Below are 25,824 nucleotides of genomic sequence, written 5' to 3'. Positions count from 1 at the left end.
CCTGTTTAAATTTCCTGCCTCTTTCACACCCCTCCTCATCCCTTTCTCCCTCCCCTCATCTCTCCTACCTCTGCGTGGCTGCCGGCGGCCAGGGTCTTGCTGCACCTCTCACAGCGGAGACAGGGCCGATGCCAGTCCTTCCCCAGGGACGTCACCTTCTCAGCTGCCATACACACACACAATAACTTAGAAGTCAATGACCTCAGCGGCAGGTGTGTCGGAAATGCTCAAATGTCATTCAAAAGGAAAAGACACACAGGAGGACACGTCACCATGGCAACTGCACGACAGGTCCAGTTGTAATCTAACACCTAACAGTTTATTCTGAGCCTGGTAGTCTGCCATGGCTACTTACCAAAGTAGACCTTCTTGCTGCACCTGGGACACAGGTTGGCCTCACCAGAGAAGGTGGTGATGCTGGAAGCTGTAAAGAAACAGAAGAGTCAGAAAGAGAGTTCACCAGCAGATAGCTACACACACACACACACACACACACACACACACACACACACACACACACACACACACACACACTAGTATAGCCTCTGGTCTGCAACTGTGGGAAAATGCAGTGTGAACAGCTTGAGAAAGTCCACTGGGACAATCCCTGGTGTGAGCCTGGCCTGTATAGTAGGTCTCATCACTGAGTCAGCAGGAAGACCAAGTCTACTTCCCCTTTCTATCAAACTCAGATCTGTAGGCAGCTACTTTCACTATTTCACAACTTTTCCCATGTCTTCAGTTACATACAGTGCCTTGCGAAAGTATTCGGCCCCCTTGAACTTTGCGACCTTTTACCACATTTCAGGCTTCAAACATAAAGATATAAAACTGTATTTTTTTGTGAAGAATCAACAACAAGTGGGACACAATCATGAAGTGGAACGACATTTATTGGATATTTCAAACTTTTTTAACAAATCAAAAACTGAAAAATTGGGCGTGCAAAATTATTCAGCCCCTTTACTTTCAGTGCAGCAAACTCTCTCCAGAAGTTCAGTGAGGATCTCTGAATGATCCAATGTTGACCTAAATGACTAATGATGATAAATACAATCCACCTGTGTGTAATCAAGTCTCCGTATAAATGCACCTGCACTGTGATAGTCTCAGAGGTCCGTTAAAAGCGCAGAGAGCATCATGAAGAACAAGGAACACACCAGGCAGGTCCGAGATACTGTTGTGAAGAAGTTTAAAGCCGGATTTGGATACAAAAAGATTTCCCAAGCGTTAAACATCCCAAGGAGCACTGTGCAAGCGATGATATTGAAATGGAAGGAGTATCAGACCACTGCAAATCTACCAAGACCTGGCCGTCCCTCTAAACTTTCAGCTCATACAAGGAGAAGACTGATCAGAGATGCAGCCAAGAGGCACATGATCACTCTGGATGAACTGCAGAGATCTACAGCTGAGGTGGGAGACTCTGTCCATAGGACAACAATCAGTCGTATATTGCACAAATCTGGCCTTTATGGAAGAGTGGCAAGAAGAAAGCCATTTCTTAAAGATATCCATAAAAAGTGTTGTTTAAAGTTTGCCACAAGCCACCTGGGAGACACACCAAACATGTGGAAGAAGGTGCTCTGGTCAGATGAAACCAAAATTTAACTTTTTGGCAACAATGCAAAACGTTATGTTTGGTGTAAAAGCAACACAGCTCATCACCCTGAACACACCATCCCCACTGTCAAACATGGTGGTGGCAGCATCATGGTTTGGGCCTGCTTTTCTTCAGCAGGGACAGGGAAGATGGTTAAAATTGATGGGAAGATGGATGGAGCCAAATACAGGACCATTCTGGAAGAAAACCTGATGGAGTCTGCAAAAGACCTGAGACTGGGATGGAGATTTGTCTTCCAACAAGACAATGATCCAAAACATAAAGCAAAATCTACAATGGAATGGTTCAAAAATAAACATATCCAGGTGTTAGAATGGCCAAGTCAAAGTCCAGACCTGAATCCAATCGAGAATCTGTGGAAAGAACTGAAACCTGCTGTTCACAAATGCTCTCCATCCAACCTCACTGAGCTCGAGCTGTTTTGCAAGGAGGAATGGGAAAAAATTTCAGTCTCTCGATGTGCAAAACTGATAGAGACATACCCCAAGCGACTTACAGCTGTAATCGCAGCAAAAGGTGGCGCTACAAAGTATTAACTTAAGGGGGCTAAATAATTTTGCACGCCCAATTTTTCAGTTTTTGATTTGTTAAAAAAGTTTGAAATATCCAATAAATGTCGTTCCACTTCATGATTATGTCCCACTTGTTGTTGATTCTTCACAAAAAAATACAGTTTTATATCTTTATGTTTGAAGCCTGAAATGTGGCAAAAGGTCGCAAAGTTCAAGGGGGCCGAATACTTTCGCAAGGCACTGTATGTGGACACATACACATGCATGCGCGAAAGATTGGGCACACACACACACTAGCATGTACCTTTGACAGGTGCCCTGGGTGCAAACACTTTCTTCTCCTCAGCAGGCTTGGGGGGGGCGTTCAAGTCAGTAGAGGCTAGGTTATTGCTGACGGGGGCTTCATACACATAGGACCCTGCTCCGCCAATGTTCACACCTTCAGTGGTCATAGGGTAGAGAGAAGTCAGAGGTAAGATTCAGACCAGTTTGGACACACCTACTAATTCAAGGGTTTTTCTTTATTTTGTACTATTTTATAAATGGTAAAATAATAGTGAAGACATCAAAACTATGAAAAAAATACAGATAGAATCATGTAGTAACCAAAAAAGTGATAAACAAATCAAAATATTATTTATATTTGAGGTTCTTCAAAGTAGGCACCCTTTGCCTTGATGACAGCTTTACACACGCTTGGCATTCTCTCAACCAGCTTCATGAGGTAGTCATTTACAGCCAGCAATTACAGCCTTGCAGACCTTTGGCATTTTAGTTGTCAATTTGTTGAGGTAATCTGAAGAGATTTCACCCCAAGTTTCCTGAAGCACCTCCCACAAGTTGGATTGGCTTGATAGGCACTTCTTAGGTACCATAAAGGTCAGGCTGCTCCCACAACAGCTCAATAGGGTTGAGATCGGGTGACTGCTGGCCACTCCATTATAGACAGAATACCAGCTGACTGCTTCTTCCCTAAATAGTTATTGCATAGTTTGGAGCTGTGCTTTGGGTCATTGTCCTGTTGTAGGAGGAAATTGGTTCCAATTAAGTGCCTTCCGCAGGGTATGGTATGGCGTTGCAAAATGGAGTGATAGCCTTCCTTCTTCAAGATCCCTTTTACCCTGTACAAATCTCCAACTTTACCACCACCAAAGCACCCCCAGACCATCACATTGCCTCCACCATGCTTGACATTTGGCGTCAAGCACTCTTCCAGCGTCTTTTCATTTTTTCTGCGTCTCACGAATGTTCTTCTTTGTGATCCGAACACCTCAAACTTAGATTTGTCTGTCCATAACACATTTTTCCAATCTTCCTCTGTCCAGTGTCTGTGTTATTTTGCCCATCTTAATCTTTTCATTTTATTGGCCAGTCCGAGATATGGCTTTTTCTTTGCAACTGCCTAGACGGCCAGCATCCCGGAGTTGCCTCTTCACTGTTGACATTGAGACTGGTGCTTTGCGGGTACTATTTAATGAAGCTGCCAGTTGAGGACTTGTAAGGCGTCTGTTTCTGAAACTAGACACTCTAATATACTTGTCCTCTTGCTCAGTTGTGCACTGGGGCCTCCCACTCCTTTTTCTATTCTGGTTAGAGACAGTTTGCGCTGTTCTGTGAAGGGAGTATTACAAAGCGTTGTACGAGATCTTCAGTTTCTTGGCAATTTCTCACATGAAATATCCTTCATTTCTCAGAACAAGAATGGACAACTTTTAACAATTTCAACTGAAAACTTGAAAAACAGTGCAGATGCAAAGTTTGGTAACAGAATGGCGGTTTGCGTTGTTTGTGCCGTCATTCTGTTACCAAACTTTGCGTCCGCACTGTTCTTCAAGTTTTCAGTTGAAATTGTTAAAAGTTGTCCTTGTGCATAGAGTTGTATAGTTTGTTAAACTTTGCAAACATTGTTTTTGGTATGACATACACTTTAAAGTGAAACATTTGAGCATCATTCTGTCACCATGGAATTGCCATCCTGATCTAATGTATGCCTTATGACAATAGTAAGATGTACTTCACCTTTTGGTCCAAAGAGGGCAGCATAGCATGGTTTGTGGCAGAAGGGCTTCCCATCATGCTGTAGACAGGGAATAAAGAGAAGAAGAATGACTGACGGTGAGTAAATGGCATTTATAAGCCCAAACCTCACATGACTGACAATCATAGTTTGGCAATTTCCATCTTCTAGCCAGACTCATGCATCTTTGGAAAAAAAGGTTATTGGATTGTGTGTGCGTGTGTGTAGGAGAGAGACAGAGAATAAAAAAACCACCACAGCCTCCTGAGAAAGAGAAAGGGAGAAAGAAAGTCAGTCTGGCTTGATCTCCATTTTCTAATGTGTCACAATGTTCCAGCCCAGGTATCAGTTGTGGTTGTAAACAGGAGACCAGTACTGTTGATTAATCAAACACCTCACATCAGGGTCCTATTCAGTAGGTGGAAATCATTCGGAAACGTACTGAACATGACCCAGTATTAGGGTTGCAAAATGCTGGTAACTTTCCCCAAATTCCCAGGCTTCCCAGAAATCCTGGTTGGAGGATTCCGGATTTCCTGTTTATTCCCTCATGATTCCAGGAGTTCTAAACAGGATCCCCCCCCCCCCCCCCCCCCCAAAAAATGGTGAAAGCTACCAGATTTTTGCAACCCTACCCAGGATAGGTGAGCGAGTATGGGCCTTGTAGGATGACAGAGGTCAGTCGAAGGCTTAGAGATGGGTCTGTTAGGACCCTATGTCCCTCCTAATGCATGCTGGGATGATGGTGGTCATGTAATAGTTGTCAGTGGTCATATCAAATGGTCATGGTCATGGCCTCTAAACCTTCAAGCTGCATACTGGACCCTATTCCAACTAAACTACTGAAATAGCTGCTTCCTGTGCTTGGCCCTCCTAGGTTGAACATAACAAACAGCTCTCTGTCCACCGGATGTGTACCAAACTCACTAAAAGTGGCAGTAATAAAACATCTCTTGAAAAAGCCAAACTTTGACCCAGAAAATATAAAAAACTATCGGCCTATATCGAATCTTCCATTCCTCTCAAAAATTTTTGAAAAGGCTGTTGCGCAGCCTTCCTGAAGACAAACAATGTATACGAAATGCGTCAGTCTGGTTTTAGAACCCATCATAGCACTGAGACGGCACTTGTGAAGGTGGTAAATTACATTTTAATGGCATCGGACCGAGGCTCTGCATCTGTCCTCGTGCTCCTAGACCTTAGTGCTGCTTTTGATACCACCGATCACCACATTCTTTTGGAGAGATTGGAAACCCAAATTGGTCAACACGGACAAGTTCTGGCCTGGTTTAGATCTTATCTGTCGGAAAGATATCAGTTTGTCTCTGTGAATGGTCTGTCCTCTGACAAATCAACTGTAAATGTCGGTGTTCCTCAAGGTTCCGTTTTAGGACCACTATTGTTTTCACTATATATTTTACCTCTTGGGGATGTTATTCGAAAACATAATGTTAACTTTCACTGCTATGCGGATGACACACAGCTGTACATTTCAATGAAACATGGTGAAGCCCCAAAATTGCCCTTGCTAGAAGCATGTGTTTCAGACATAAGGAAGTGGATGGCTGCAAACTTTCTACTTTTAAACTCGGACAAAACAGAGATGCTTGTTCTAGGTCCCAAGAAACAAAGAGATCTTCTGTTGAATCTGACAATTAATCTTAATGGTTGTACAGTCGTCACAAATAAAACTGTGAAGGACCTCGGCGTTACTCTGGACCCTGATCTCTCTTTTGAAGAACATATCAAGAACCATTTCAAGGACAGCTTTTTTCCATCTACGTAACATTGCAAAAATCAGAAACTTTCTGTCCAAAAATGATGCAGAAAAATTAATCCATGCTTTTGTCACTTCTAGGTTAGACTACTGCAATGCTCTACTTTCCGGCTACCCGGATAAAGCACTAAATAAACTTCAGTTAGTGCTAAATACGGCTGCTAGAATCCTGACTAGAACCAAAAAAATTGATCATATTACTCCAGTGCTAGCCTCTCTACACTGGCTTCCTGTCAAAGCAAGGGCTGATTTCAAGGTTTTACTGCTAACCTACAAAGCATTACATGGGCTTGCTCCTACCTATCTCTCTGATTTGGTCCTGCCGTACATACCTACACGTACGCTACGGTCACAAGACGCAGGCCCCCTAATTGTCCCTAGAATTTCTAAGCAAACAGCTGGAGGCAGGGCTTTCTCCTATAGAGCTCCATTTTTATGGAACGGTCTGCCTACCCATGTCAGAGACGCAAACTCGGTCTCAACCTTTAAGTCTTTACTGAAGACTCATCTCTTCAGTGGGTCATATGATTGAGTGTAGTCTGGCCCAGGAGTGGGAAGGTGAACGGAAAGGCTCTGGAGCAACGAACCGCCCTTGCTGTCTCTGCCTGGCCGGTTCCCCTCTTTCCACTGGGATTCTCTGCCTCTAACCCTATTACAGGGGCTGAGTCACTGGCTTACTGGGGCTCTCTCATGCCGTCCCTGGAGGGGGTGCGTCACCTGAGTGGGTTGATTCACTGATGTGGTCATCCTGTCTGGGTTGCCCCCCCCCCCCTTGGGTTGTGCCGTGGCAGGTCTTTGTGGGCTATACTCAGCCTTGTCTCAGGATGGTAAGTTGGTAGTTGAAGATATCCCTCTAGTGGTGTTTGGGCTGTGCTTTGGCAAAGTGGGTGGGGTTATATCCTTCCTGTTTGGCCCTGTCCGGGGGTGTCCTCGGATGGGGCCACAGTGTCTCCTGACCCCTCCTGTCTCAGCCTCCAGTATTTATGCTGCAGTAGTTTATGTGTCGGGGGGGCTAGGGTCAGTTTGTTATATCTGGAGTACTTCTCCTGTCCTATTCGGTGTCCTGTGTGAATCTAAGTGTGCGTTCTCTAATTCTCTCCTTCTCGCTTTCTTTCTCTCTCTCGGAGGACCTGAGCCCTAGGACCATGCCCCAGGACTACCTGACATGATGACTCCTTGCTGTCCCCAGTCCACCCGACCGTGCTGCTGCTCCAGTTTCAACTGTTCTGCCTTACTATTATTCAACCATGCTGGTCATTTATGAACATTTGAACATCTTGGCCATGTTCTGTTATAATCTCCACCCGGCACAGCCAGAAGAGGACTGGCCACCCCACATAGCCTGGTTCCTCTCTAGGTTTCTTCCTAGGTTTTGGCCTTTCTAGGGAGTTTTTCCTAGCCACCGTGCTTCTACACCTGCATTGCTTGCTGTTTGGGGTTTTAGGCTGGGTTTCTGTACAGCACTTTGAGATATCAGCTGATGTACGAAGGGCTATATAAATACATTTGATTTGATTTTGATTTGATGTAACAGCATGGACAGGCAGCAGAGGGATCAGGGCCTGGGCCAGAGAGAAGACATCCAGTCCAGAGCTCTTTCCTAACTAATCTTTCCGCCATTCCTCAATTTCTCTCCTTGCCGCCTCGACAAAATGGATTGGAGAAAAAGGTCAAAAAAGGTCTCCTCTAATACAGTGAGTAGGACGGGAAGAGAGAGGATGAATTGAGATACAGCCAAAGTTGACAGGCAGAGGTGGATGAAGCAGGCTATGGTACCAACGCCACAGCACAAGGCCACGTGCCAATGCCGACTGTGGGAACAAACTGCTTTAGTCGCACAATCCCTTCACACCCACGTGGCATCTTATTCTACTCAGAAACCCAGAGTAGAAAACAGCCTGTTTCTCTTCTCAACTATCTATAATGTATTACCCATGACAGGAAGTACATGTAGCGCTGTAACAGGAGCTAGAAACAGACAGACAGACACAATGTGTGTGTGTTAGACAGACACAGATCCGCAGGGGTTGTAACATCTATGGGGCCTATACAGTAAAAGTTCTGGTAATATTAGTCTCTCTCTTTCTGACTAATAGGCACTGATGAGTTTGTCAGGAGGGAACGTCCAGCACACAGGGCTTCATTGTGTCCACTAGACAGCTCTGGTCCCCTCACAGTTCTGGTTGTATTTCCCTACAGCAGGACCAGTAGGACCTGAAAGATGGATTACCCAGCCCAGTGTGTGGTTATAATTCACTGCAGTATGAGTACCCTAAATATGGATCAACTATCCCAGTCCAGAGCCCAGAGCCTAGCCCACTCACTTCCCAGACACAAAAACGAGGAGACATTCGCCTTTCCAATTTTCCCACATCCACATCCAACCACCCACAAAATACCCAAAGAACATGGCTGCCTAAATATGGCTCCCAATCAGAGACAACGATAAACACTTGCCTCTAATTGAGAACCAATCTAGGCAACCATAGACTTACATAATCACCTAGACCAGGGAACACCCCATAAACATACAAAACCCCTAGACCAGACAAAACACATAAATCCCCCATGTCACACCCTGACCTAACCAAAATAATACAGAAAACAAAGATAACTAAGGCCAGGGCATGACAGTACCCCCCGGGAGACTCTAGCAGCTCTGGACAGGCGGGAGCACCTGTAGACAAAGGACGGAGAGAAAGCCTGGTGCGGGGGGCTGCCACCGGAGGGCTGGTGTGTGTAGGTGGCACTGGATGGACGGGACCGTGAAGGCGTACTGGAGATCTTGAGAGCAGGGCTGGCACCATCCACCCTGGCTGGATCTTCACCCTAGCCCGGCAGATGTGGGGAGCTGGGATGTAGCGCACCGGGCTAAGCACGCGTACTGGGGACACCGTGCTTTCCACCGCATAACACGGTGCCTGACCAGTACAACGCCCGCCACGGGTAGCACGGCTAGGAGCACTGTAGAGCTGAGCTGGCACAGGACGTGCAGGGCTAGGGAGGCTAGGAGGCCTGGTGCGTGAGGCTGGCACAGTCTTAACCAGACGGCTAGCGCGCACCTCAGGACGAGTTCCGTGTAATACTGCGCCAAACCGACAGCTCTCTCTCTTCACTCTCCTCCAATTTTATCAACAACTCCTCGAATGTCTCATAATCTCCCCTCCATTCACTCTCCTCCAATTTGTCCAATAACTCCTCCACACTCTCAGACGTACACCTCAACTTCGCCGACTGCTCTGATTCCATCCTTGGCTCCTCATGGTAAACAGGGGGAGTTGGCTCAGGTCTGACTCCTAACTCTGCCACACTCTCCCTGTCCCCCCCCCCCCAATACATTTTTGGGGCTGTCTCTCGGGCTTCCATCCGCGCCGCCGTGTTGCCTCCTCATACCAGCGCCTCTCCGCCTTCGCTGCCTCCAGCTCTTCTTTGGGGCGGCGATAATCTCCTGGCTGTGCCCAGGGTCCTTTCCCGTCTAGGATCGCCTCTCAAGTCCATTTCTCTAAATAGTGCTGCCTCTCCTGCTACTGCTGCTGCTGCTGCCTCTCCTGCTGCTGCCTGTTACCACGCCGCTTGGTCCTATTGTGGTGGGTGGTTCTGTAACGGTTTTCTTCCGTTGAAGGAGAGGAGGACCAAAATGCAGCGTGGTTAGTGTTCAACATGTTTAATAAGGACAATAAACGTGAACACTACAAAATACAAAACAACAAATAGGAAAAAAAAAGGAAACAGTCCTATCTGGTGCATAGACACAAAGACAGAAGACAACCACCCACAAAATACCCAAAGAACATGGCTGCCTAAATATGGCTCCCAATCAGAGACAACGATAAACACCTGCCTCTAATTGAGAACCAATCTAGGCAACCATAGACTTACATAATCACCTAGACCTGAAAACACCCCATAAACATACAAAAGCCCTAGACCAGACAAAAACACATAAATCCCCCATGTCACACCCTGACCTAACCAAAATAATACAGAAAACAAAGATAACTAAGGCCAGGGCGTGACAACTTCTATGACCAGAGAAAGTGAAATATTCCTCTATATTATAAAAGACAAGCCGCTTTTAATAACAACGCAAACTTATGGAAACACTTTGCTACACCCATTAATTGCAGCTGCAGTGCTGGTTGAAGTGTGACTGGAAATAGGGAGAATGCACACTTTATGGCTTATAAAAGTGCTGATCAAATTATTGACCGTGCTGAATAAGGGCTCCCGAGTGGCACAGCGGTCTAAAGCACTGCATCTCAATGCTAGAGGCATAACTACAGACCCTGGTTCAATTCCAGGCTGTATCACAACCGGTCGTGATTGGGAGTCCCATAGGGCAGCGCACAATTGGCCCAGCATCGTCCGGGTTTGGCCAGGGTAGGCCGCCATTGTAAATAAGAATTTGTTCTTAACTGACTTGCCTAGTTAAAAAAAGGCCCCATGTTAACTGATGCGCCTCATGCAATGGAATGTATTTTAAGTCATGTCAGTTGAGTTGAATCAACAAACCACCATGGGTACACTTCCTGCTTTTACTTCCTCCTTTTGCTTCCTGCTTTGCTCCTATTAATAGAATCGCAATGGCCGCCAGTCCACCCATTATGCCATCATTGACATGAATTGAGACACCAGTTCTATTCATTCTATTTCTATGGCAGCACATGCAGTCAGGAGTGGAGGAGAGGAGAAAATTACCGTGTTTCTTTTTTCGCTATCCGAACGGTTATTACGGTGACTGCAATCATTTGGCTGGCCAACTAACGCCATCCAAAATCCATGACCGTCACAGCCCTAGTCTTTCCCTGACTCCGAATCTGATCTCATACAGCCCCCTTCCTCGTGAGACACACACACACACACACAGACACACACACCACCACCGCTCATCCTGCTCCCTTGGCCTTTGCGTGGTAAGACCCAGGCCCATTATCAACTGTATACCTGTATCAGGACCCATGGTTGTCTGTGTGTAGTAACAGAGTTATGACCTCCTCCTTGGATAGAGCCAGGATGAAGGCTTGGCCTGTGTGTGTGTGTGTGCATAATGTGTCCTATGGAGGCTTGCTAAAGGCTTCTGTATGCTTCAGTTGGCTGGTGGCTAGCCGAACTCGCATACTCCCTTAAAAAAAAGACCTTCACTTAAAAAAAAGAGAAAAAGATGCAACAGCCTGTTTGTCCATCTTGAGGCGCCATAGCCAGTATACAATTCCACAAAATAGTCAGAATTAATCTAAGCTATTGCAGTATTTCCCAAGTGAAAAAATGTGCGTGAAATCAAGTCGTCTCTCAAATGGCAAGAATCACTACTGTTGACCAATGACCAACGAAGGGGCGTAGACTTCAGCTCTGAACTTCAGCTTGCCTTGAAAAAAAGTATCAGTGTGCACGAACAGCTGAAAAAAACCTTACAGAAGACCAAAACAAACAAAAACATTACAATATGTCGTCATTACAAATACACAAACTGTTCATTACGGTTTCGGATGGGAAGTATGCTGATGACCTTATGACTCTGCCATCCATGGAGCCCCAGGGGGCAGTGGTGCCATCTCCCCCATCGTTATTCCCCTGTCCTCTGCTTATTGTTACGGTGCGTGAATGAGGACCCAAAAGCGAATCAACTTAAACAGAGCTTCTTTAATTACCAAACATAGGTAGGCTCAGATGGACCGGCAGATTCCGACAGGACAGGACAAGGTTACAGCAAACATGACGACAGTCTGGTTCAGGCATGAATGACACAAACAAACAAGAATCCGACAAGGACAGGAGCAGAAACAGAGAGAGATATTGGGACCTAATCAGAGGGAAAAAAGGGAACAGGTGGGGAACGGGGTGAATGGGTAGTTAGAGGAGACAAGGGACAGCTGGGGGAAAGCGGGGGAGAAAAGGTAACCTAACACGACCAGCAGAGGGAGACAGGGTGAAGGGAAAGGACAGAGACAAGACAACATGACAGTACATGACAGTACCCCCCCACTCACCGAGCGCCTCCTGGCGCACTCGAGGAGGAAACCTGGCGGCAACGGAGGAAATCATCAATCAGCGCACGGTCCAGCACGTCCCGAGAGGGAACCCAACTCCTCTCCTCAGGACCGTACCCCTCCCAGTCAACTAGGTACTGATGACCACGGCCCCGAGGACGCATGTCCAAGATTTTACGGACCCTGTAGATAGGTGCGCCCTCGACAAGGATGGGGGGGGGGGGGGGAAGACGAGCGGGGGCGCGAAGAACGGGCTTAACACAGGAGACATGGAAGACCGGGTGGACGCGACGAAGATCTCGCGGAAGAAGAAGTCGCACTGCGACAGGATTAATGACCTGAGAGATACGGAATGGACCAATGAACCGCGGGGTCAACTTGCGAGAAGCCGTCTTAAGGGGAAGGTTCTGAGTGGAGAGCCAAACTCTCTGACCGCGACAATATCTAGGGCTCTTAGTTCTACGCTTATTAGCAGCTCTCACAGTCTGCGCCCTATAACGGCAAAGTGCAGACCTGACCCTCTTCCAGGTGCGCTCGCAACGTTGGACAAAAGCCTGAGCGGAGGGGACGCTGGACTCGGCGAACTGAGATGAGAACAACGGAGGCTGGTACCCGAGGCTACTCTGAAAAGGAGATAGCCCGGTCGCAGACGAAGGAAGCGAGTTGTGGGCGTATTCTGCCCAGGGGAGCTGTTCTGACCAAGACGCAGGGTTGCGAAAAGAAAGACTGCGTAAGATGCGACCAATAGTCTGATTGGCCCGTTCTGCTTGACCGTTAGACTGGGGGTGAAAGCCGGAAGAGAGACTGACGGAAGCCCCAATCAAACGGCAAAACTCCCTCCAAAATTGAGACGTGAATTGCGGACCTCTGTCCGAAACGACGTCTGACGGAAGGCCATGAATTCTGAAAACATTCTCGATGATGATTTGTGCCGTCTCTTTAGCAGAAGGAAGCTTAGCAAGGGGAATGAAATGAGCCGCCTTAGAGAACCTATCGACAACCGTAAGAATAACAGTCTTCCCCGCTGACGAAGGCAGTCCGGTGACAAAATCTAAGGCGATGTGAGACCACGGTCGAGAGGGAATAGGAAGCGGCCTGAGACGGCCGGCAGGAGGAGAGTTACCGGACTTAGTCTGCGCGCAGACCGAACAAGCAGCCACGAAACGACGCGTGTCATGCTCCCGGGTGGGCCACCAGAAACGCTGGCGAATGGAAGCAAGCGTACCCCGAACGCCAGGGTGGCCGGCTAACTTGGCAGAGTGAGCCCACTGAAGAACGGCCAGACGAGTAGGAACGGGAACGAAAAGAAGGTTCCTAGGACAAGCGCGCGGCGACGGAGTTTGAGTGAGTGCTTGCTTTACCTGCCTCTCAATTCCCCAGACAGTCAACCCGACAACACGCCCCTCAGGGAGAATCCCCTCGGGGTCAGTGGAGGCTACTGAAGAACTGAAGAGACGAGACAAAGCATCAGGCTTGGTGTTCTTAGAGCCCGGACGATAAGAAATCACGAACTCGAAACGAGCGAAAAACAGCGCCCAACGCGCCTGACGCGCATTAAGTCGTTTGGCAGAACGGATGTACTCAAGGTTCCTATGGTCAGTCCAAACGACAAAAGGAACGGTCGCCCCCTCCAACCACTGTCGCCATTCGCCTAGGGCTAACCGGATGGCGAGCAGTTCGCGGTTACCCACATCATAGTTACGTTCCGACGGCGACAGGCGATGAGAAAAATACGCGCATGGGTGGACCTTGTCGTCAGAGAGGGAGCGCTGAGAAAGGATGGCTCCCACTCCCACCTCTGACGCGTCAACCTCGACAACGAACTGTCTAGAGACGTCAGGTGTAACAAGGATAGGAGCGGATGTAAAACGATTCTTGAGGAGATCAAAAGCTCCCTGGGCGGAAACGGACCACTTAAAGCACGTCTTGACAGAAGTAAGGGCTGTGAGAGGAGCTGCCACCTGACCGAAATTACGGATGAAACGACGATAGAAGTTCGCGAAGCCGAGAAAGCGCTGCAGCTCGACGCGTGACTTAGGGACGGGCCAATCAATGACAGCTTGGACCTTAGCGGGATCCATCTTAATGCCTTCAGCGGAAATAACAGAACCGAGAAATGTGACGGAGGAGGCATGAAAAGTGCACTTCTCAGCCTTCACAAAAAGACAATTCTCTAAAAGGCGCTGGAGGACACGTCGAACGTGCTGAACATGAATCTGGAGTGACGGTGAAAAAATCAGGATATCGTCAAGGTAAACGAAAACAAAGATGTTCAGCATGTCTCTCAGGACATCATTGACTAATGCCTGAAAGACAGCTGGAGCGTTAGCGAGGCCGAAAGGAAGAACCCGGTATTCAAAGTGCCCTAACGGAGTGTTAAACGCCGTCTTCCACTCGTCCCCCTCCCTGATGCGCACGAGATGGTAAGCGTTACGAAGGTCCAACTTAGTGAAAAACCTGGCTCCCTGCAGGATCTCGAAGGCTGAAGACATAAGAGGAAGCGGATAACGATTCTTCACTGTTATGTCATTCAGCCCTCGATAATCTATGCAGGGGCGCAGAGACCCGTCCTTCTTCTTGACAAAAAAAAACCCCGCTCCGGCGGGAGAGGAGGAGGGGACTATGGTACCGGCGTCAAGAGCTACAGACAAATAATCCTCGAGAGCCTTACGTTCGGGAGCCGACAGAGAGTATAGTCTACCCCGGGGGGGGGTGGTTCCCGGAAGGAGATCAATACTACAATCATACGACCGGTGTGGAGGAAGAGAGGTGGCCCTGGACCGACTGAACACCGTGCGCAGATCGTGATATTCCTCCGGCACCCCTGTCAAATCACCAGGCTCCTCCTGTGAAGAAGAGACAGAGGAAACAGGAGGGATAGCAGACATTAAACATTTCACATGACAAGAGACGTTCCAGGAGAGGATAGAATTACTAGACCAATTAATGGAAGGATTATGACAAACTAGCCAGGGATGGCCCAAAACAACAGGTGTAAAAGGTGAACGAAAAATTAAAAAAGAAATGGTTTCACTATGATTACCAGAAACAGTGAGGGTTAGAGGTAGCGTCTCACGCTGAATCCTGGGGAGAGGACTACCATCCAGGGCGAACAAGGCCGTGGGCTCCTTTAACTGTCTGAGAGGAATGTCATGTTCCCGAGCCCAGGTCTCGTCCATAAAACAGCCCTCCGCCCCAGAGTCTATTAAGGCACTGCAGGAAGCTGACGAACCGGTCCAGCGTAGATGGACCGACAAGGTAGTGCAGGATCTTGAAGGAGAGACAGGAGTAGTAGCGCTCACCAGTAGCCCTCCGCTTACTGACGAGCTCTGGCCTTTTACTGGACATGAAGTGACAAAATGACCAGCGGAACCGCAATAGAGACAGAGGCGGTTGGTGATTCTCCGTTCCCTCTCCTCAGTCGAGATGCGGATACCTCCCAGCTGCATGGGCTCAGCACCCGAGCCGGCAGAGGAAGATGGTAGTGATGCGGAGAGGGAGGCGACGGAGAGCGCGAGCTCCTTTCCACGAGCTCGGTGACGAAGATCAACCCGTCGCTCAATGCGAATAGCGAGTTCAATCAAGGAATCCACGCTGGAAGGAACCTCCCGGGAGAGAATCTCATCCTTTACCTCTGCGCGGAAACCCTCCAGAAGACGAGCGAGCAAGGCCGGCTCGTTCCAGCCACTGGAGACAGCAAGAGTGCGAAACTCAATAGAGTAGTCTGTTATGGATCGATTGCCTTGACATAGGGAAGACAGGGCCCTGGAAGCCTCCTCCCCAAAAACAGATCGATCAAAAACCCGTATCATCTCCTCCTTAAAGTCTTGATACTGGTTAGTACACTCAGCCCTTGCCTCCCAGATTGCCGTGCCCCACTCACGAGCCCGTCCAATAAGGAGAGATATGACGTAGGCGACACGAGCAGTGCTCCTGGAGTAAGTGTTGGGCTGGAGAGAAAACACAATATCACACTGGGTGAGGAACGAGCGGCATTCAGTGGGCTCCCCAGAGTAACACGGCGGGTTATTGATTCTGGGCTCCGGAGATTCGAAAGCCCTGGAAGTGGCCGGTGGATCGAGGCGGAGATGGTGAACCTGTTCTGTGAGGTTGGAGACTTGGGTGGCCAGGGTCTCAACGGCATGTCGAGCAGCAGACAATTCCTGCTTGTGTCTGCCTAGCATCGCTCCCTGGATCTCGACGGCTGAGTGGAGAGGATCCGAAGTCGCTGGGTCCATTCTTGGTCGGATTCTTCTGTTACGGTGCGTGAATGAGGACCCAAAAGCGAATCAACTTAAACAGAGCTTCTTTAATTACCAAACATAGGTAGGCTCAGATGGACCGGCAGATTCCGACAGGACAGGACAAGGTTACAGCAAACATGACGACAGTCTGGTTCAGGCATGAATGACACAAACAAACAAGAATCCGACAAGGACAGGAGCAGAAACAGAGAGAGATATTGGGACCTAATCAGAGGGAAAAAAGGGAACAGGTGGGGAACGGGGTGAATGGGTAGTTAGAGGAGACAAGGGACAGCTGGGGGAAAGCGGGGGAGAAAAGGTAACCTAACACGACCAGCAGAGGGAGACAGGGTGAAGGGAAAGGACAGAGACAAGACAACATGACAGTACATGACACTTATAGAGACCCTGACCTCTGCTATACTGTGCCTGGGATCTCCTCACAGCACACGGACTACATTCCTTGTATTTTCTTATAGTACACTACTAACTCCATCTCTGAACCATCCCTTCAGTTCCATGATGATGGGGTACAGACTTTTCTGACCACAGCCATGCACTCACCATGGCAATGTAGCCTAGCCTAAGGCTGCTGGTTGGATTTGGGATGTGCTGTCAATGGAGAGGATGGACTAGAGTACATCTAATCATGTGTGTCTGATCTGCTGCCTGTCCATGGAGTGGAGGGCGGACAACAACAACCCAGGCCAGTATTGCCAACGTCTACTAGTAGTCTGGTCCCAGATCTGTTTGTGCTGTATTGGAGTTGGTTAAAGCCTGGTCCCAGATCTGTTTGTGCTGTATTGGAGTTGGTTAAAGCCTGGTCCCAGATCTGTTTGTGCTGTATTGGAGTTGGTTATTGCGTGGTCCCAGATCTATTAACAGTATATTGTACAACCAGATCTGGGACCAGGCTTATCTACTGGAGTCTGGAGGGAAATTGTGGAGAGGACATGGAGAAAGAACATTTATATGATGTAATGATGAGAGAGAGATTAAACAACCCAGGCTAGGACTGCATCTAGTATCTACTGACGACTGGCTAGTCTGGTCTGAGCTGGGTGGGGAATAGCTTGTGTGATTTTGTGTCATATAAAGCTGCAGAATTCACATCTTTCTTTCCTTCCTGTTCTGTTCTGATCCAGACCAAGGGACAGGGCTGTTTCACACTGACATAACCGATATCAAATCAAATGCTATCTGTCACATATGCCGACTACCGTGAAATGCTTACTTACAAGCCCTTAACCAACAATGCAGTTCAAGAAAGTGTTAATTAAAAAGTAACACAATAAAATTACATAACAATAACAAGGCTATATACAGGGGGTACTGGTACCCAGTCAATGTGTGGGGGTAATTTGAGATAATAAAGTGACTATGCATAGGTAATAAACAATGAGAGGCAGCTATGTAAAAACAAATGGGGTGGGGGGGTGGGTCAAAGTAAATAGTCCAGGTGGCCATTTGATTAATTGTTCAACAGTCTTATGGCTTGAGGGTAGAAGCTGTTAAGGAGCCTTTTGGACCTAGACTTGGTGCTCCGGTACCGCTTGCCGTGCTGTAGCAGAGAGAACAGTCTATGACTTGGGTGACTGAAGTCCTTTGACATTTTTTGGGGACTTCTTCTGACACTGCCTAGTATATATAAGTCCTGGATGGCAGGAAGCTTGGCTCCAGTGATTTATTGGGCTGTACTCACTACCCTCTGTATTGCCTTACAGTCGGATGCCAAGCAGTTGCCATACCAGGCGGTGATGCTCTCGATGGGCAGCTGTATAACTTTTTGAGGATCTGGGGACCCATGCCAAATGTTTTCAGTCTCCTGAGGGGGAAAAGGTGTCCTCTTCACGACTGTCTTGGTATGTTTGGACCGTGGTAGTTTGTGGGTGATGTGAACACCAAGGAACTTGAAACTCTCAACCCACTCCACTACTGCCCCGTCGATGTTAATGGGGGTCTGATCGGCCTTCCTTTTCATGTAGTCCATGAGCATCATGAGAATGGAAAATTATATGGATATATTGAAGCAACATCTCAGGACATCAGTCAGGAAGTTAAAGCTTGGTTGCAAATGGGTCTTCCAAATGGACAATGACCCCAAGCATACTTCCAAAGTTGTGGCAAAATGGCTTAAGGACAACAAAGTCAAGGTATGGCTATGTTGCAAAGGTCTTGGCTATGTTGCCCACTTCACTAAAGTTATTAATGAATATAATTGAGCTTAAGGGCAATGAACCACAGGATTGGGCTTCTATCTGAATCCACGTTGACTCTTGTCTGTTTGTGATCCATGTTAGCATGTTGCGGATTTGGGCAGACCAGTAGTACAGTTGAAGGGAGGGAAGGGCAAGACCACCTTTAGATTCAGGTTTTGATAAAGTGGAAAACTTGATCCTAGGTTTTTTATTGCCCCATATAAATTTGGTGATGCTTTGGTTAGTTGTTTTGAAGAAGGAAACTGGGAGATAGCATGGGAGCATCTGAAATAAGTAGTTTAGTCTAGGGAGGACGTTCATACGGATTACATTAATTCTTCCTACTAAGCTAATTGGGAGGGAGATCCAGGTTTGGAGATCGTTCTTGATTCGATCCAGGAGTGGAAGGTAATTTTCCTTAAAAAGGCTATTCAGATCTGGTGTTATGAAGATCCCGAGGTATTGAAACCCGTGTGTTTTCCATTGGAAAGGACAAAGTGTCTTCATAGAGCTGGTGAGTGTAATATTGAGAGGGCAGACAGTGGATTTGTTAAAATTAATCTTATAACCTGAAAACTTGCCATACTGAGCAATTGTGTCTAAAATGAGAGGGAGGGATTTCTCAGGGTTGGATATGTAGAGCAAAATCTTGTGCTGCAGGCCGCCTGCAGAAACACCCATAATACTTGGATTGCTCCTTATCATCTCTGCCAGAGGCTCCGCCCCCAACAAGTAGAGCAGCGGGGACAGCGAGCACCCTTGTCTTGTGCCCCGTTCCAGAGGGAATCTGTCAGAGTTCAGTCCATTAGTAGTCACCATGGCATTTGGATGAGAGTATAGTGATTTGATCCATTTAATAAAATGTGGGCCCATATTGAACTTTTCTAAGACTGAAAACAGAAAGCTCCACTCCATCCTGTCAAACGCCTTCTCAGCATCCAGTGAAGCCAGCAGGACAGGGGTCTTTTGTGCGTTTACTTGATCAATAATATCAAAAAGACGGCGAATGTTATCAGAAGAGTATCTGTCTCTAATAAATCCAGTTTGGTCCGCTTTTATTATTTTGGGAAGAAGAGTGTTTAGTCTTTTGGCGAGCAATTTGGTAATTATTTTATAGTCGAAATCCAACAAGCTTATGGGCCGGAAGGACGAGCAGGATAGGGGGTCCTTGTCCTTTTTTAGCAACACTGTAATGCGAGCTGTGTGCATTGAGTCTGGGAGAACTCCGTTTTTGCAAAAATCCTCCAGCATTGGCATGAAGATAGGGCTGAGCTGGGGCCAAAAAGCTTTATAGAACTCTCTGGGGAATCCATCTGGGCCTGGGGACTTATTAGGTGGCATGGAGGTAATTGCCTCCAGGATCTCCTCAGGAGTGAAGGGGGAGTTGAGATCTTCCTGGTCGGTCTCTGATAGTTTAGGTAGCGAGATTCCCTCTAGGAAAGAGTGGAGTTCTGCCTCTGTGTGTTTTCTCTCAGAGGTATATAGTTTGCAGTAAAAATCATGAAAAGTTAAATTGATATTTTTTGGGTCATATGTGACCTCGTCCTCTGCTGTTCGGATAGCCATGATTGTACGCTCTGACTGCTCCTTTTTTAATTGGTAAGCAAGCAATCTACTGGGCCTATTGCTATACTCATGGTATTTCTGTTTTGTAAAGAAAACTTTTTTTTTTATCTCCCGAGTGTAGTCCAAATTCAGTTTGGCTTTGGCTGCTTTAAGATGACTCCAGGAGGTGCTGTCTAGGGATTGTTTATGTATTTTTTCACAGCATTCCAGCTCCCTCTCAAGATCTAGCCTGTGTGCTTCCATTGCTTTTTTCTTAGAGGAAGCATATGCAATTAGATTACCTCTTAGTGTGGCTTTAGCAGCGTCCCACATTGTGGCCGGAGAAACAGGAGAGTCTTTATTGTCTTGTGTGTAGTTGTCTATCCATGTAGTTACCAATGTATGGAACTCGTCATTTGATAGCATGGAGGTGTTGAATTTCCAGCTCTTTGACCTCGGGATGTTTTTGCAGAGGTCAAAGCAGAGGTGGACAAAGGCGTGATCTGAAAGTGCTATGGGTCCGATTGTACATGTGGCTGAATTTATGAAACTCTTTGGGATAAAAATGTAATCTATACGGGAGTAGGTGTTATGGACATTAGAGTAGTATGTATAGTCCATAGATTAGCTATTATTCTCTCTCCAGATATCTATCAGTCCCATCTCTTTAGTAAGAGAGTTCAACATCTTTGCAGATCTAGGATTTGTGGTGGGGACTTGAGATGATTTGTCTAGGGTTGGGTTAAGGGTACAATTAAAATCTCCGGCCACCACGCCAAAGGAGACACAATGCTCATTGAACAGGGTTATAATTTTTGACATGAAGGCAGGAGTATCTGTGTTAGGGGCGTATATGTTTAATATAGTGATTGGTTGACCATATAGTGACCCAGTTATCAAAATAAATTATTTCACATTCTTAAAATAAAGTGGTGATCCTAACTGATCTAAGACAGGGAATTTTTACTAGGATTGAATGTCAGGAATCATGAAAAACTGAGTTTAAATGTATTTGGCAAAGGTGTATGTAAACTTCCGACTTCAACTGTAGATGACAACTCTCTTGGTAAATAATGCGGTGTACAGCTTATGATAAGGCACTCTACCTCAGGCGAGCAATCCTTACTTTATATGAGACATCGCACACCAGCAGTTATTGACAAATAGACACACACCATACCCTTCCTTCGCCTTACCAGACATAGCTGCTCTGTCCTGCCGATGCACGGAAAACCCAGCCAGCTCTATATTATCTGTGTCGTCATTCAGCCGCGACTCAGTGAAACATAAGATATTATAGTGTTTAATGTCCCGTTGGTAGGCCAGTCTCGATCATAGATCATCCAGTTTGTTTTCCAGTGATTGCACGTTGGCCAATAGAACCGACCTTCTCCCTCTGTATCTCCGCCTTTTCTTCACGTGAATGGCAGGGATTTGGGCCTGGTCTCCGGAAAGCAGTATATTCTTTGCGTAGGACTCATTAAAGAACATATCTTCGTCCAGTTTGAGGTCAGTAATCGCTGTTCTGATGTCCAGAAGCTCTTTTCGGTCATAAGAGACGGTAGCATCAACTTTATGTAAAAAATAAAAAATAAGTTACAAACCATGAGAAAAAAATAACAAAATAGCACAGTTGTTAAGGAGCCCATAAAACGGCACCCATCCCCTCCGGCGCCATTATAAACTCAGCAAAAAAAGAAACGTCCTATTTTCAGGACCCTGTCTTTCAAAGATAATTCGTAAAAATCCAAATAACTTCACAGATCTTCATTGTAAAGGGTTTAAACACCGTTTCCCATGCTTGTTCAATGAACCATAAACAATTAAATGAACATGCACCTGTGGAACGGTCGTTAAGACACTAACAGCTTACAGACGGTAGGCAATTATGGTCACAGTTATGAAAACGTAGAACACTAAAGAGGCCTTTCTACTGACTCTGAAAAACACCAAGAGAAAGATGCCCAGGGTCCCTGCTCATCTGCGTGAACGTGCCATAGGCATACTGCAAGGAGGCATGAGGACTGCAGATGTGGCCAGGGCAATAAATTGCAATGTCCGTACTGTGAGACGCCTAAGACAGCGCTACAGGGAGACAGGATGGACAGCTGATCGTCCTTGCAGTGGCAGACCACGTGTAACAACACCTGCACAGGATTGGTACATCCGAACATCACACCTGTGAGACAGGCACAGGATGGCAACAACAACTGCCCGAGTCCATGAGGAGGAGATGCACTGCAGTACTTAATGCAGATGGTGGCCACACCAGATACTGACTGTTACTTTTGACCCCCCACCTTTGTTCAGGGACACGTTATTAAATTTCTGTTAGTCACATGTCTGTGGAACTTGTTCAGTTTATGTCTCAGTTGTTGAATCTTGTTATGTTCATACAAATATTTACACATGTTAAGTTTGCTGAAAATAAACGCAGTTGGAAGTGAGAGGGCGTTTCTTTTTTTGCTGAGTTTATTTGAGGGATGACTGAAGGGGATATTCAGTCTTCATGTACAGACAAGGTGGAAATAGAATGGTTGACTGCTAGGTCATGTAAAAGGCTGCATGTACACCTCTCCTTCCTTTCTGTTCTGATCCAGGCCCAGGGACCAGTGCTGAGTCATACTGAGTCATACTAAGAGTGTATGGAGGAGATATGAGAGGACTGGCGGTGATATATTGTATTCATTATAAAACACAGACATGGTGAAAATAGAACGGCTGACTCATTGAATGAAATAGAACAGTTTTATAATATATTGTACTGGTATTTCTATGGGCTGGCTGGCTAGGTCATGAAGTCACAGCTAACCTTCAGCAAGGACACAGGCAGCACATCTACAGAGTACAGCTGTAGGCTAAGCTCTAGGCCTATAGAACGGTGATGGTAATGTCATCTTGAGAGCTACTCATCTACAGTTGAAGTCGGAAGTTCACATACACTTAGGTTGGAGTCATTAAAACTCGTTTTTCAACCACTCCACAAATTTCTTTGTAACAAACAATAGGTTTGGCAAGTCGGTTAGGACATCTACTCTATGCATGACAAGTAGTTTTACCAACAATTGTTTACAGACAGATTATTTCACATCACAATTCCAGTGGGTGAGATGTTTACATTCACTAAGTTGACTGTGCCTTTAAACAGCTTGGAAAATTCCAGAAAATTATGTGGTGGCTTTAGAAGCTTCTGATAGGCTAATTAACATAATTAGAGTCAATTGGAGGTGTACCTGTGGATGTATTTCAAGGCCTACCTTCAAACACAGTGCCTCTTTGCTTGACATCATGGGAAAATCAAAAGAAATCAGCCAAAAAATTGTAAACCTCCACAAGTCTGGTTCATCCTTGGGAGCAATTTCCAAACGCCTGAAGGTACCACGTTCATCTGTACAAACAATAGTACGCAAGCATAAACACCATGGAACCACACAGCCATTATACCGCTCAGGAAGGAGACGCATTCTGTCTCCTAGAGATGAACGTATTTTGATGCGAAAAGTGCAAATCAATCCCAGAACAACAGCAAAGGACCTTGTAAAGATGCTGGAGGAAACAGGTACAGAAGTATTATATCCAAAGTAAAACGAGTCCTTATTTTTTTTACCTTTATTTAACCAGGTAGGCAAGTTGAGAACAAGTTCTCATTTACAATTGCGACCTGGCCAAGATAAAGCAAAGCAGTTTGACACATACAACGACACAGAGTTACACATGGAGTAAAACAAACATACAGTCAATAATACAGTATAAACAAGCCTATATACGATGTGAGCAAATGAGGTAAGATAAGGGAGGTAAAGGCAAAAAAAAGGCCAAGGTGGCAAAGTAAATACAATATAGCAAGTAAAACACTGGAATGGTAGATTTGCAGTGGAAGAATGTGCAAAGTAGAAATAAAAATAATGGGGTGCAAAGGAGCAAAATAAATAAATAAATAAATAAAATGAATACAGTAGGGAAAGAGGTAGTTGTTTGGGCTAAATTATAGGTGGGCTATGTACAGGTTCAGTAATCTGTGAGCTGCTCTGACAGTTGGTGCTTAAAGCTAGTGAGGGAGATAAGTGTTTCCAGTTTCAGAGATTTTTGCAGTTCGTTCCAGTCATTGGCAGCAGAGAACTGGAAGGAGAGGCGGCCAAAGAAAGAATTGGTTATGGGGGTGACCAGAGAGATATACCTGCTGGAGCGCGTGCTACAGGTGGGTGATGCTATGGTGACCAGCGAGCTGAGATAAGGGGGGACTTTACCTAGCAGGGTCTTGTAGATGACATGGAGCCAGTGGGTTTGGCGACGAGGGCCAGCCAACGAGAGCGTACAGGTCACAATGGTGGGTAGTATATGGGGCTTTGGTGACAAAACGGATTGCACTGTGATAGACTGCATCCAATTTGTTGAGTAGGTTATTGGAGGTTATTTTGTAAATGACATCGCCGAAGTCGAGGATTGGTAGGATGGTCAGTTTTACAAGGGTATGTTTGGCAGCATGAGTGAAGGATGCTTTGTTGCGAAATAGGAAGCCTATTCTAGATTTAACTTTGGATTGGAGATGTTTGATGTGGGTCTGGAAGGAGAGTTTACAGTCTAACCAGACACCTAGGTATTTGTAGTTGTCCACGTATTCTAAGTCAGAGCCGTCCAGAGTAGTGATGTTGGACAGGTGGGCAAGTTCAGGCAGCAATCGGTTGAAGAGCATGCATTTAGTTTTACTTGTATTTAAGAGCAATTGGAGGCCACGGAAGGAGAGTTGTATGGCATTGAAGCTTGCCTAGAGGGTTGTTAACACAGTGTCCAAAGAAGGGCCAGAAGTATACAGAATGGTGTTGTCTGCGTAGAGGTGGATCAGAGACTCACCAGCAGCAAGAGCGACATCATTGATGTATACAGAGAAGAGAGTCGGTCCAAGAATTGAACCCTGTGGCACCCCCATAGAGACTGCCAGAGGTCCGGACAGCAGACCCTCCGATTTGACACACTGAACTCTATCAGAGAAGTAGTTGGTGAACCAGGCGAGGCAATCATTTGAGAAACCAAGGCTGGCGAGTCTGCCGATGAGGATGTGGTGATTGACAGAGTCGAACGCCTTGGCCAGATCAATGAATACAGCTGCACAGTAATGTTTCTTATCGATGGCGGTTAAGATATCGTTTAGGACCTTGAGCGTGGCTGAGGTGCACCCATGACCAGCTCTGAAACCAGATTGCACAGCAGAGAAGGTATGGTGAGATTCGAAATGGTCGGTAATCTGTTTGTTGACTTGGCTTTCGAAGACCTTAGAAAGGCAAGGTAGGATAGATATAGGTCTGTAGCAGTTTGGGTCAAGAGTGTCCCCCCCCTTTGAAGAGGGGGATGACCGCAGCTGCTTTCCAATCTTTGGGAATCTCAGACGACACGAAAGAGAGGTTGAACAGGCTAGTAATAGGGGTGGCAACAATTTCGGCAGATCATTTTAGAAAGAAAGAGTCCAGATTGTCTAGCCCAGCTGATTTGTAGGGGTCCAGATTTTGCAGCTCTTTCAGAACATCAGCTGACTGGATTTGGGAGAAGGAGAAATGGGGAAGGCTTGGGCGAGTTGCTGTGGGGGGTGCAGTGCTGTTGACCGGGTTAGGAGTAGCCAGGTGGAAAGCATGGCCAGCCGTAGAAAAATGCTTATTGAAATTCTCAATTATGGTGGATTTATCAGTGGTGACAGTGTTTCCTATCTTCAGTGCAGTGGGCAGCTGGGAGGAGGTGTTCTTATTCTCCGTGGACTTTACAGTGTCCCAGAACTTTTTTGAGTTAGTGTTGCAGGAAGCAAATTTCTGCTTGAAAAAGCTAGCCTTGGCTTTTCTAACTGCCTGTGTATAATGGTTTCTAGCTTCCCTGAACAGCTGCATATCACGTGGGCTGTTCAATGCTAATGCAGAACGCCATAGGATGTTTT

General features: G+C 46.5%; 1 protein-coding gene across 1 annotated transcript in view; it reads right to left on the bottom strand.

Moving 5' to 3' along the window:
* Positions 1-25,824, bottom strand: part of crip2 (cysteine rich protein 2) — a 66,029-nt gene that overhangs the window by 3,470 nt on the left and 36,735 nt on the right. Inside the window, exons 3-6 of the mRNA XM_021573862.3 lie at positions 4,156-4,213; positions 2,441-2,575; positions 356-424; positions 69-163 (exon numbers count right to left, since the gene is read on the bottom strand). Of these exons, the coding sequence (XP_021429537.1) occupies positions 69-163; positions 356-424; positions 2,441-2,575; positions 4,156-4,213 (357 nt within the window). The remainder of the gene's footprint in view (positions 1-68; positions 164-355; positions 425-2,440; positions 2,576-4,155; positions 4,214-25,824) is intronic.

Source organism: Oncorhynchus mykiss, chromosome 19, assembly GCF_057628025.1.
Source record: "Oncorhynchus mykiss isolate SJ-2025 chromosome 19, ASM5762802v1, whole genome shotgun sequence".
Lineage (NCBI taxonomy): Eukaryota > Metazoa > Chordata > Actinopteri > Salmoniformes > Salmonidae > Oncorhynchus > Oncorhynchus mykiss.
The sequence above is the reverse complement of the archived record's forward strand: the minus strand, read 5'-3'. Positions and strand labels throughout refer to the sequence as shown.